Genomic DNA, 13,684 nt, shown 5'->3' on the forward strand with positions numbered 1-13,684 from the left:
CCAAGGTAACTGACGTCTATGTCTCCAATTGGTCCATTCAACCCCTCCAACCTTCTGGTTATGCCCCCGTGCAAATGACACAAACCAATCAGAAGTGCTTACCCTCTACTCGCTCCTCCCCCGTGCTCGGGGCTGCTGTTTGGGAAGCAAGGAGCTCGCGGAGGGCTGCTTTCACTCTCTCGGCCATGGAGGCGAGTTCTGCTCTCTCTTACGCATGGGACTAAAGGATGAAGTTTCAAGACCAGATGTAGACGGAAATCCGTCACCTGGGCAAGCCTCAACAACAACCACCAACTCCTCCACCGAGGTAATTATTTGAAGCTCTTCTCTCGAAACTATGTTGAGTTGAGAAAAGTCAGGAGACGTGAAAGCATCACGGCGAGTGCGAGGCGGGGTCGACGGGCCACTTTCCCCCCTGAAAAAGTGTTAAAATACCCGCCTTTGGTTTCTGTACATTTTTATATGGATCAGAATATCTTATTTAGTCACCTATACGGTGGAGAATGAGCTAATATTTTAGCAAGCAGTACTACTAACGCACCTCCATGAGACCTTCACGTACCATTGGGATGTATAGATGGCTACTTCATTGCCCTCTTTTTTTCTTGCTCTCTTTCTTTTTTATGTATTTATTTATTTTGATCTTCCAAGGCGAACAAACTCGCATTTAGTGCAGTTTGCATGTAGGTGCATGTTCCCAGAAAGTAATGCAAAGGAGAGGAAAGCAGGTGAGCCACCATTGAGGGCAATCTCTGGAATGCGAAAAGGCAGAGCTCCACATTGCTTATTCCGGGAAAAATGCCAATTTCACCGCTCATAGTCAATGAGTTCCACTGCTGGCACGTAGTGTTGAAAATGGTTTTACATTTGTATTTTCATAAGGATGTCTAGCGTGAAAACGCATTTTGCAAGCTCAGAACAATATTATGTATATGCATATGCCCTGCAGGGTGTTGTATTTCTTATCAGCATTTGGGACAACCAAAATATACAGAGGTTTTCAGTCATGTCTAAAGCAACCCGAATTCAGACAATTGCATTGTTTATTTGTTATCTATTTAAAGATGTATCTTTCTGTGAAGTAGCTATTTATCCTTCTGTCCATCCATCTTTTTTTAACGTTTTATTGGAATAAATGAATCCCCGGAGTGCCTGCCCATCCCTCATGTGAAATTAAACAACCATATGGATCTTTTGCCATGTCTTTTTATGGAAGATATGTCCTTCCAGTCCTAATTTGCAAATCATCCCCTTCTGGCAGAATCCTGGTATCTCTAAATCCACTTCTTTACGGGAATACCTATCCTAAAGCTTTTTACGCTAATATAACTAAACAGATCTTTTCCTTTTTGTGACTTTAAATAAGGAAGGCACATGATGCCAAGAGAGTCCAAGATTGAGTTAAAAAAAGCCTCAGATTTTTCAAATGTCCAGTTTAAAATGACATTTTTAATTGCTTAGATTGCCTCTACTGCTAGTTTAAAAAATCAAAATGACCAAAATGATCAAATCCACTCACAAGAGTTCCTCCAGTATTTAAATGAAAGTATGCCACAGACATGTTAAGACACATACAGCGCTTGCATTGTTACATAATTTTTGAGATTTGTATTTTGTATCTACAATTAAAAGATGTCTGAATCTGATCCAATCCCTTGATTTGACTTAAAATATTTATACTGCCATGAATGACATGACATTCGTGCGCTACTTACGAAACCAAAACATGTTAAATGTGTTACTTGAACAAATGCAGGGTAAATCCATCCATTGTCATGTCTTAAATGGATGCAGCCCTAAATTCATTGGGTCCCCTTTTGCCATACAAATCTGAGGATGTTAATTTGACAACTTCCCTTGATTTGACCACACTGTTTCTGCAGCTGCAAAGCTTTGACTGTGCACTGCCGCAGACGGATGCACACAGACAGAGGGGAATCTCTAGGTCACGTTCCTCGTGATTCCTATCACTGCAGCCTCATGGTTGAGAGCACTGACGTTGCCACTTTGGAACAACATGAGGGTTGTTGGTGCAAAGGTCTGCTTATGGTTTTTTCTTGTTGAAGGATTTTAGCTTGTACTCTGAGGGACATTGAGAGAGGTTATAACACCCAGGGGAAAACACAACCAGCTTCAAATGCTTGATTTGTGCAGATTTCAAAATAAATGCTTTGAAAACTACCATCATTTACAGAACTTAGAGTGGGACAGCCGCACAGCTCCAAATTTCACTCAAGTCACAAAAATGGCACGGATAGCCATGGGGAGTCAAAAGAGTTGTGCAAATGGAACACTTGACCTAGTCAAAAGAGATTTTGAAAACATGGTAAGTGACAACATCATCCTCATGAAAACTTAGTTAAAAAAACACAAAAATGTGTAGCCATATCAATAAATAAGCCGCTTTGTTATAAAATCCCCAGGGTACAAAGGACAAAATCACAGTTTATTTGTGGAAAGATATGGTATACAAATAGCGATAATGCTTACATTACAGTTTTTTTCTTAATCCCAAATGGAAATTCACTATCCATTAACATGACATAAACAGTCAACAAATGCTACACTACGACTAATACAAATTGTAAAATATTTTCAGTTTCTTTTTATGTCAACTGGATAGTGAAAAGTCTCAAAACATTTATGTTTACATCCATTAGTCTAGGACATTATATTGACAAATTTCAATACATTTGTATACACTTTACAGGGACATTAAACATTCTGTTAAGGAAACAAAAATATGAAATTGTCCAAGTGTTATTGTTTGACTCGATCTTCCTAGCCATTCCTTTTAATGGGAAGTGACAACCCAGTTAAGTACTCTTTGGCAGGCAGGTCTTTCACTGCCTAATTCTGGCCCAGCATCAGGGTTTAAGCCTTCACCTCTGTGTGTCATGTCAGATTTACTTTTTTTCACTGGCATCAAAAGTGAGTTTCCATCCCCCCTCTTTAGAGGTGGGGAAAGTATTTGCAGCCTTTGCCCTCATCCGAATGAGTTCAAACTAGTTTGTTTATTCTATACGTCCTGAGAATATGTAGCACTCATGCACTAATAATCAATCATATTTTCAATGTTGAGTAGGACTGACTGACTAACATTCATATTAATGCATTTGATTTAAGTCACTAAACTCCATTCAACTACTTCCCTACTTGGAGGACAAACTACATATACTGGAGGTAAGTGTTTACTCTGTTTTTTTTAGTTCTTTTAGAATGAAAAAAAGATCCAATATTGAATATTAACCATTGCTGATTTGAGTAAGGTTTAGGTTGTTAAATTCTCAAAAAAAATGTGCCAGATTTCATGCGTTTGGTTGAATACTCTGCTAAAGATAATACGACAACAGAAAGCATGTCAGCGCTTTGAGAGCTTATGTGCACAATAGATTTTTGTCTGTTGAAATAGGCCTCCATGGTTCCGACATGCTGAGTCTGAAAGACAGTCCCTCGTGAGTTTCTGCTTTGTGGGCATTAGCAGTGAGGGAATAGTGGTTTTCTATTGTGGTATGTTCATCATGGAGCACTACGACTCTTGACGAGTAATATTAAGGGGTTATGTTGAGCTGTTTCATTTTTGGGTAATGACCAATCTGTAATTATGTCTTTTAACTAGAATTCTTTAAGACAATGTCCTCTGAAAATCATGACTGGAGAGACTAGGCTAGAATAAACTGCTACTGCCAGGCAGTGTTTTCAGCCAAGGCTACATTAGAAGAATGCAAGAGATTTAACCACCAATTATTTTAATGATAGATGGATCTTTTTTTATTAATTTGGGAATGAATCAATACATTTGACTTTTTATTTCCACCTCTTTTATGTCAAAAAGGACAAAATAATACTGCAAAAGTTGACCATTATATTATGAAGTACAAAGCTATGCTTTGAAGATGTATTCACATAAATCTGGGTTTGTAATATACTATGTCAGGGTACATTCTGACTTGCATAGAAATTTGGGTTAGTTTGTCTCCATAAGATTTGAACCAACTACCTTCCGCTATAGTATTGAAGCTAGTATTGTACAGTGAAACGACCGCATTGAGCATCAATTTTTCAAGTCAAAGCTACAAAAAAAAGAAAGATAGGCCAAAAGATTGCTCTAATCTTGAAAGCCTTAAATGGTGGATGACCCCCATCTAAAGGTGGCACTGCAAAATCTTTTATTGTTCTGATGTTTGTCAGCAGGGTTGGTCTGTGAAATTTTATCTTAAAATGTCGAGACATTTAGAAGATCGTTACAATACTGATTTACCTGGATTGGTAATTGAACATGAATAATACTGTTGACATGACATTTCACATATTATAAAATATAAAATGACAAGCCTTTGGCACTTGAGTCAAATGTGGGCTGTTTTTCATCCAAGCTTGTGTTGCATTTGCCCCCACTCCTCGTCAAAGAATATTTTGTAGGTATTAAATCTGACAAGCTTGTAACTGTAAGGCAACAGATAAAAGGTGCACCGAGCTCTTCTACACTGGGGAAAATGTCTTTATGCAAGTCTACATTGATGCATTATCAAGTAGTGAATGCAGCCTGAAATATGACAACCAGGCTGATTTCTCCTGCTTTGCTTTTGTCTCGGGGAGTCCTCAAGTGCCGCCTCTTGTTTCTACAACTCCAAGCTTTCTTTTTATTGCTTGGATGCGTTTGCTCCCTAGGTGATCACACATCATATACAATATCCTGTTGTAGCGGAAATGCTGTTCAATCATTTATCACTCAGCTGAAAGAAGGAGCTAATCTTTTGTATATGGGGATGCAACGATGTATTGTATAGAGAAAAAAGCAATTGCCACTGTATTGCCTGTTGGCAATGATGAATGTGAAACCCCATACAAGAGGTCTATAGCACATCAGTGTTATTGGCCCAGTGCCTCACTTGAAATTACATTTACCTCTGCAGGAATTTCGATGTTTATCGATGCGTTCTAATAATGTATATTTTAATTCGTAATTGATTTCCTTGTTCCTAAAAAATGTCAGTAAATATATTTAGATCCCGATAGCACAGTTGCGTTCATTGGGTAGCGTGTGTATTTAATCATGTCTTTTCCTTGTTTGTTCTTCTCCTTATTCGGTATGTGCTTCCTAAAATATTAAATTCCTAATTCAAATTTTGAGAAACCCTGCTTTATTATGCTGTTGGTAAGACGTCGCACGTGGTTTTTAATTTTCAATAATCTCACTAAACGTCATCTTTTCTGTAAAGGTCCTCCCCACACACATCCTCTTTGTTCATTGTCAGCTTCCAGGAAAGCACCAGAGTGTTAAATGCACATGTCTAATGACACGAGTCAGGATAAAGTGTGTCTTCACAGCTCAAATACTAATTCTATTTAAAGGATTTACATCCAATAGGAATTCTATATGCTGTCTGTCAAAGTGTATTAGTCTTAGTTGTTTCTCATTTGTCAAAGGTTTTCCTGGAAGGGTGTAGCTGGTGAATAAACACCTTCAGCTTTTGTCTACGTATTGTTGTAGAATTGACCCGTTTCTTATTTCCAAGTTAATATAGTGCAGTTTAGCAGCTCAGGGAATGTTTAGTTATTTTCTGCTTCGTATTACTTTGCAAATAACTGGTGGAAATGTGATATGTAATTCAGAAGAAGAAGTGATCCTACAGAACCACCTGTACCCAATTCAAACCATTGTCAGCAGAAGAGCTACTATCTGCTTCTTCTAATAAGGCTCTGGGGTTGCCTTGTTTAGGCTAATGATGGACAGCCTGACAGCCAGTGCACATGTGACTATTTCCACTCTGGAAAAGCAGACATTCTCCCTCGTGTTGATTGTGTCTGTAAGAAACCAAGTATTTTTGGCTGTTCAGTTCACTAAAGAGTTAAACGCACCAACCACAACTAATAATAACTTAAGAGTTACAACACCTCCTAAATTACATACATTCCGTAAAGTGAAAATGATTATGATATTGTACCTCATAAAATGTAATGACCAAATAGTAGAGATTTTAAACAGTTTTACCCTAATGTGTATGTTAATTCATTGAGCCTTCTTCTACCCTGGGGTCTTGGTCAGTTAGGCAAGACAGAAGCACACACTGAGAAAGGTTCAGCAAACAACTCATTAGGCTGGAGTGATACTGCAGTAGTGTAGTGTAGTGATACTGTTTTTTGGGGGCAGTATTAAGAATATAGTACAGTACATAATTCAGTGTGTACTTCCGACAGTAAACGTCCAGTAAAAGTTGTATTTAACAGCTTAAATTTTATTTTCCCATTACTACCCCTCCAACTTTTGCTTACTCGGTCATAAAAAGCACTGGTGTGTCAAAATTTAGCAGAGAAGTCAAAGCTAAAAATTGCCTAATGACATCTTATACTATAATTTATAAACTTGACATATTTGATCCAACCTTTCCCAAAGTACTACTGTTTATCTAATCAACCCTTGTACTAATTACAAGCAACACACCAAAATCACTTATATACACATTCACAAATACACAACAAAACTGCACCTAGTTTGCACATAGTTTTTGCATCAGAGATATGGTAGGAAAAGCCACATGACAGCAGGTTGAAAATCCTGTTTCATGACATTTCTTCCAAAATGCTGCCCTCTGCACTGCTGTACCACATACTTCTGCTTGCCTCTGATGAGTTAATAGAGATTACAGAGATTTTGCAGCGCAGTGTTGTGCAAAGAACAAATGACACAGCAGTAAACCTTGAATAAATGAATTCCTTTGGTATAGTTCCAATCAAAACATCGTCAATATTTCTGAAAAAGCATGCATTTTACCATACTTGAATTGGAAACCACTCTGCAAAAAGCCGAGTAATGAAAAGCAGCACATTATTTTCATAGTCCAAAGACCTCAAACAAAGGGGTTGCATACTGTTAAAATCATCTACATGAAAGAAAACAAAGTAGCATTTATTGAACGAGGCACACTAAAGTATATGTCCATTTGTGAATAATAGTAATCATACGAATAGGTTTTCGGAGAATCAAAATGGTCCAAAAACAAATTCGCTATTGACCATTTAGTTGGTTTATTGTTAAATAATTATCATGTGCGTAGGGTTTATTGTTGAATCTTGAACTTTGAGTAGTAAATTATGTGCTATTTGACTACTTTGAAGTTAATTCAGGAAATAAACCATTTCTGAGTAAATATGAACAACATTATGAACACAGTGATGTATTGGCATTTAAAGTCAAGAAGCGTTAATAATGAGTTAACAGTTGATGTGCCTATTTTTCTCCTATTTTGAGGTTTAGGATAAAAGTGTTTTGCCTGAAAAAAAATCACCTTGGCTTAATTGAAGATTCAAAAGTAAAATTCAGTGTGAATGTTAGTGTGATTGGTTGTTGGTTTGTTTGTGCCTTGTGAATGAATAAGATGTGATTTTATCATCACGGTATTCTTGTTGTCTTGGTCCCGCCCTGTAATTTGCTTGAGCAGAGATGCAGCTTGCTTGTATGTTCCAAGCCGTTTTCTCAGCCCCTTGGAGCTTCGAAAGTCAGAGCAATCAGCATTTGACTCGCTTTAAATGAGACGCTTAAATTCAGACTCATATGCATGGCTGCTAATCTTCCTCGTCTTTTGTTTTTAATGTGGGTGTCCTGGTGTGCCTCAAAGACAAATTAGCCTGCGGATGACTGGCAGGGGTACTTTTCTACTCCACATGACAACAGTTTCTCCCCTTAAAATAAGACTAGAATCATGGGAATACATTTGTGCTTTGGATTTATATTTCGACCTGCAAATGTCACCTCACCAACTCAGGATTATAAATTTGAAATACAAAAGCTGATTACAGTCCCACTGCCCCACATACACACACACAAGAATGTGACAGGATCAAACTCAAAGCTTTGCTCTTTTATCCAAATTAATGCCCAATTTGAAGTCAAATGTTGTTTTTCCAGACAGACGGTACTATTAACTGTGGCATCAATTCCAATTCTCAAACAACCATTTTTTCAGGTTTTGCACAAATGCCTTTTACTATATTTTGATGTTTGAACGATTAATTGAATATTTAATAACTAAAAAAGGGGGGACTGTGAAGTCAAGGGAAAAACAATTCAACCTGGACATTATATGGATTTTTAGTTAGGAAATTATGATATGGCATAGCATCTGATGGATGTATTTTCCAATTTCTTGCTTTAACCTTTTCATTTGGTTTCATGTATGCATGTAAATTCAGGCTATGTGGCTAATATTAGGAATTCTACTTCAGTGTTCCGCAAGGAAGGAGACAACGTACTACATGCAGATTTCAGATGGGTCAGGAGGAATAAATACTTTTTAAATATATGAATAATGTAATTCGTGCAATCTACTAGAAATTACTTTTTCAACTTTGTATTCATGGTTATTGTACAGTATTATACTTTGTCCAACATTTGCATTCTTCAACTTGCCCTATTCCCCCAGCACCTTCAGTTTCATTTCATTCATGATAAAGTAGATGCAGTCAAAAAGTACTTGTGTAAGAATTTCCGAGGAGTGGCTGAGTTCTGAGGTCACTTGAATGGACAGCGTGTTGTGTTAAGTCAGGGTGGGGTCAGGTTAAGAAAGTACTTGGCAGGCTGCTCTGTTCTAGCTTTGCGTACAAAGACAAATCACCCTACCATATTTGGATAATTTGTTATTGGGTTTGTTTGGCTACTGGTACTCTCAAAACAGTTTCTTGTGGATGCAAATGTTTTGAAAGTCCATTCTGCTTTGTTTAGTGTTCAAAGCTACCCAAAAAATAGTTACATGTCTATGATCAAACAAAATATGTTCAAAGAGTCATAGTTTGTTTGTTTGCACATTTTTTTTACAGCAGTTTTCCCATGTTAAATAATGGGGATGAAAATACACTGCTACTTTAACTTATGAGTCTTTAAAATTGAAGGGATAGTAAACACCTTGAATCAGACGTGTTTTGTTTGGACCAAAATGCGGTCATCTTTTAACCATTGGGAACTACCTGTATGCTGTGCTTCTGTATTAACCTAATTACACGCCTTCAAAAACTACACAGACTGGGCTTCTTACTCCGCCTCTCTCACCTACTTCATAGTTTAGCTCCAGTGGGACTTGATGACACAACACAGCTATTTACCCGGCAGGCCGATAGGGCTGTTTTGTTCTATGACATTTGAAGAGAAACAGAAATGTTGAAGAGCCAGTTGGTTTTGGTCGCTTAAACAACAGTAACATTGTGACAATGGCATCGTTAGTTAAGTCTCAAGGTTTTTTGGACAGTGATATTTGGATTCTGGATCATCTATAATGGGGAATTTCAAAGGTAGGATGAGAAATCAAAGGTTTTTTTTTCTCAACTATACTTAAATTATTATTATTTTTGCAATGCCTTTAATTCCTGTGTTTGACTTTTGTACGGAGACGTACGACGCGTTGGGGAGGATATATTTCACACGAAAACAGTTATTATTCATTCACTGAGGAAGAATGTGCACATTGCCTTTTTATCATTGTGGTATATATACAATATATTTCAAAAAGTATGTGAATAAGGAAGAATATTTGGATCAGTGAAATATGCTGTGAGCTTTAGTGGGTATGGAAAGGGAAAATGTACTGTATTACATTTGATAAGTGGAAGTTCTCTGTACAAGGTGAAGTCACTGTTTTAAGATTTCATGCTGAAACTTTTTCTCTCCAGCTGTGTCGGTAACCTTTCGGTTTCATACTTCCCAGTGTGTGTTTAGCTTCACGGTGTGTCAAGGAGGCGCTCAGTCAAATTGAAATTTCCTGGCTGCATTCTGAGAATATAGCCCCCCACCCATCCCTGCTTTTGAGTTCCATAGCTGAAGTGTGTAGGAAGAAAAGATGGAGACAGTTTGTAGGGAAATGAAGACTATTAATGTCTGAGAAGTAAAATTGGGAGGGCGTCTTGGATGATTCCGTGTGGATACACCGGGGTAGTGTCTGTCATTGAGGGCCAAAGCTAGCACATGACTAAAATCAAGTCAGATGCCTTGAAGAGCTGCCACTTTGGCGCCTTATCCCAGAATTCTTTTTTTCACTTGAACAGCCGCAGGACTTCGAGCGTATTTCATATAAATCCCCTCTTTATTTCACGCTACAAACAAAACGTTTCATAGTTTCACTGTAAACAAAACGAGTGTCTGTCAAAGTGACTTCAAGCTGGAGTTAAAGGATGTCATTTGCCTAAGGTGGAAGCGGTGGCTCGTTTCATGTTGGCAGGCATACATACATGGAGGGTATATGACCCCTTAAGCCTTTAAAGCAAGAGCTGTCTGCAAGTCAAATTGACTCAATTAGTCAGGCTTTGGATAATCTTCTTGTCTCCACACCTGCATATCATCGCGATAAGTCAAGCAACAAAAGACCACTAAATGGGCTATTTCTTAATGGAGGACTGCTATTTTGTTCTATATATAGTACCTCTGCTATCTCCAGAATGTCGAGTTAATGCAGGCTTTTTCTGCAAATAAGCGACTATAACCTTGTAGTTATGTTATGCACAAGCATCTATCAATCTTAAGAGTTATATATTTGATTCTTTTTGTATCAAGGCTGATTAATTGTGTAATTATAGTTAGTGGTTTGTCAGTAGAGGGCAGCTGTCTGTGGGTTAGTGTTTAGAGTACAGTGCGGAATTATTATTGCCTATGGTTATGAGGTACATGCAGGCTTTTAATAGTACATGTGCGTTTGTTTTAATGTATTTATATGTTTTTTAAAATTGTCTATAAATCTTATCCTGAAAGAGGCTTTGAGACTCCCTCCAGAGCAAAAGATGTTCACCTCCCAGCATCCAAGGTGCATATAATCTTGCTTGTACAAAGCCACCACTGGCTAACTTAATGAGGTCTTAGAAAATATTGACATGACTGTATAAAATCAAATTTAATGGTTGGGCAGATACTCGAGGGATCCACCTGTTTGTATACTAACAAGCGAAGTGCACAGTAACCATATAAGTTACTGTTGTTTAATTGAAGTGATATTTATGATTATCATTCCATCCCATCCGTCTCTAGGGGGAACTGTGTTATTTTAATGCTCCAAGACTATGTAGGACAGTCTATTTTCCCTCTAAAGGAACAACACTCAGGCTGGTCTTTTCAGAAAGTGGAAGGAGTTGGAGACTCAACCAAATAAATTTGGCATGTTTAAAAAAAATAACAGTGAAATAACACAGATTTTAAAATCGCCAATAGACTACATAATTTTCCTTGGAAAATAAGGCTTGTTGCCTCTCCTTGTGCCCTCCGGTTGGCTCGCCACCAATTCAGGGTGTCCCCCACCGGGTGCCCTAAATCAGCTGGGATGGGCTCCAGCATCCCCCAAGACCCTTGTGAGGATAAGCTGTTCAGAAAATGAATTAATGATTAAAAAGTCAAAACCAAAGAATATTGTCTTATGGTCAATGTAAAATGCAAAAAAAAAGGATGAGTATGCATAATTTTGACTTACAAGCTTGGTCACAAAACAAATTTAACTTATACGTCAATGTCCTGTTCTAGCTTGTATGTTTCTTCCTAATGTATAAATCATTACTCATACTGTGAGTTGTTTTTTCAAGGCCATATGGCCTCAATTTGCAGATTCACAGTCTTCAGGCCATATGGTGTCCTTCTATTTGGGTGTGCATTTTTGTACCCCTATTGGTGGTGGCTCATGACCATTGAAAGCACTTCTCTTTGCTGTCAATAAGAATCAAGGAGAGGATGATGTATACACAAGTTCTGCGGTCAATACTGATCATGTGCGTATTCACTTGGTGTCTTCAGGAGGAATGCCAGTTCCTGAGCAGAACCCAGTGATGGAGGAAGGGCTTCTGTCCCGCAGTCGTTCGAGTGGCCGCAATATGGAGCTGAAAAGCATGGCCAACAATATACTGGCGTCTGTCAAAGAACAGGTAGCGTGGCTTATCACTTGTATTTTGACAACTTTTACTGAGATAAGGCACTTTATTCGCATTATAAAAGTTTCAAGGAACAACACCATGTACCACTTGATTGTTTTTTTCAATCCTGCGGCTAAAATATGGATATTTTTTAATAAATGTGACTTTATTTACTGCATTCATTTAAGTGAATGATGAACTGCAGTATATTCATATAGTAGTACAAATGTATTTTTTGTTGAAGTGGAACTCCATCTTAAGCTAAAGGTGTGAAAGTGCTGATTTTGTTTACTTACAATGGATCCATTTTTTTTTCTTCAACATGTTTTGACAATACTGATCCAACGTCGATCTCATACCCATGTTAACAGATCAGTAAAATATATATTCTATACTGCATAAGACTATAAAATCAGGAAACCACTATCTTAAAATGCAGGACCACTGGTTTTCATGTATTTATTAATCAGAACTTTTTTCAGGTATCAAAAACAGATTTCTACGATTTAAGTGATGTATTCTAGCTTCTATTAGTTATCCAGTCTAGCTTTTGTTCTGGACTCTATCAGGCTAGGAATCCACCAGTCAGTGACACTTCATTTATCCCCGCAATGACTGTTGACTGATGTGCTATTTATTAACAAAGACCACACAGAACTAACATTGCAGCTTCCTGGAAGAAAGTAGTCTTTGTTTGCCCGAGTAAGGAAAGGAAGGAGGCAGCACCTGTCGATGTCACTTCCTTCCCCAGAGGATCCTTGGTAGTGGCTTGTCCGGTTTGAGCAGATATCCTCACAAGAGTGACGCGTCTGGTAGAGCTTTGTGGTGTTCATTGACCGCCGGCTACGCAGAACTGCCTCCAAGGGGATTCCTCTTGTATAGTGTAAAATGACCGGGAGTGGGAAAGGCAGAAGAGAGAGTGGGTGAGAATGAAAGAGGAGGAAATGATATCAGGGACTTCAGAGTGTTTTTCTTCCCCTTTACTTGCTTGAGGTTTTCCTTTCATTGTTGAGATTTTCGAGGAATCCTACTCTTGGCGTAAGCATGCTCGCTTACTTGGCTGACGTTTTGGTTTAGAGGGAAGGATGTCTAATAAGCTGGTAAGTCTCTTATTATTTTCTGGTTCTTCAGTAGTGGTTTTTTGCATGTACTGCTTCTTAATTTCCTGTTATTTGTGTTGGGGATGTTTAAAATGTTCCTCTCCCTCACTGTAGCAGGCAGACTTTGCCCACATGCCCAAACAAGGAAACGGACACTAACATTTTATAGCTGCATTCTTCCTGCTGGTTCATTTGCTTTGTATTCCAAACTTATCAATTTGTATGAGTTGGTATTCAAAGTATGTAGTGTAATTACATCATGGCAAAATTGGATATATTTAAGGCGTTGCCAAAAAAAATTACATTTTTAATATGGCTATGATTCCTTAACAAAAAAATGTTTAGGAATCAGTCAGTGTAGCTGATTCCTCAATTGCTAATCATTTTGAAAGTGTGAATAATTCAATAACAGAAGGAAAGTTCACAATTTTAAAGATTAAAGTTTCTTTTTAAAGCCTCTTTGGTAAATAGGTGAGGAATTCCTGCAGACTAATAGTACTGGAATTTGAGTTAATTATTAACCTCTTGCGTTCATTCATTCTTCCGTAAAATGAGTTGTCAATGTTCAGTGTGCTTTATAAAATATCAACATGTTAGAACAGCAACAGTTGGTTTTTTCTTCTTCTTTTCAGTGATCAGCAATATGCTTTGAACCCCAGTACATGCTACAACCTGTACATAAAACTTTTTAAATAATTTGTTATTAC

The 13,684-nt window shown here is 37.8% G+C and overlaps 1 protein-coding gene across 5 annotated transcripts in view; it reads left to right on the forward strand.

Moving 5' to 3' along the window:
• Positions 1-147: 147 nt before the first annotated feature.
• Positions 148-13,684, forward strand: part of LOC144086726 (plakophilin-4-like) — a 40,112-nt gene continuing 26,575 nt past the window's right edge. For 2 of the 5 annotated variants that reach the window (XM_077616780.1, XM_077616781.1), the window contains exons 1-2: positions 9,083-9,285; positions 11,762-11,889. In XM_077616780.1, coding sequence (XP_077472906.1) covers positions 9,270-9,285; positions 11,762-11,889 — 144 coding nt within the window. In that variant the 5' untranslated portion in view covers positions 9,083-9,269. Of the gene's footprint in view, positions 308-9,080; positions 9,286-11,761; positions 11,890-13,684 lie in introns of those variants that run through there. The other 3 variants (XM_077616779.1, XM_077616777.1, XM_077616778.1) reach the window with 3 other exon arrangements.

This window comes from Stigmatopora argus, chromosome 13, assembly GCF_051989625.1.
Source record: "Stigmatopora argus isolate UIUO_Sarg chromosome 13, RoL_Sarg_1.0, whole genome shotgun sequence".
Taxonomy (NCBI): domain Eukaryota; kingdom Metazoa; phylum Chordata; class Actinopteri; order Syngnathiformes; family Syngnathidae; genus Stigmatopora; species Stigmatopora argus.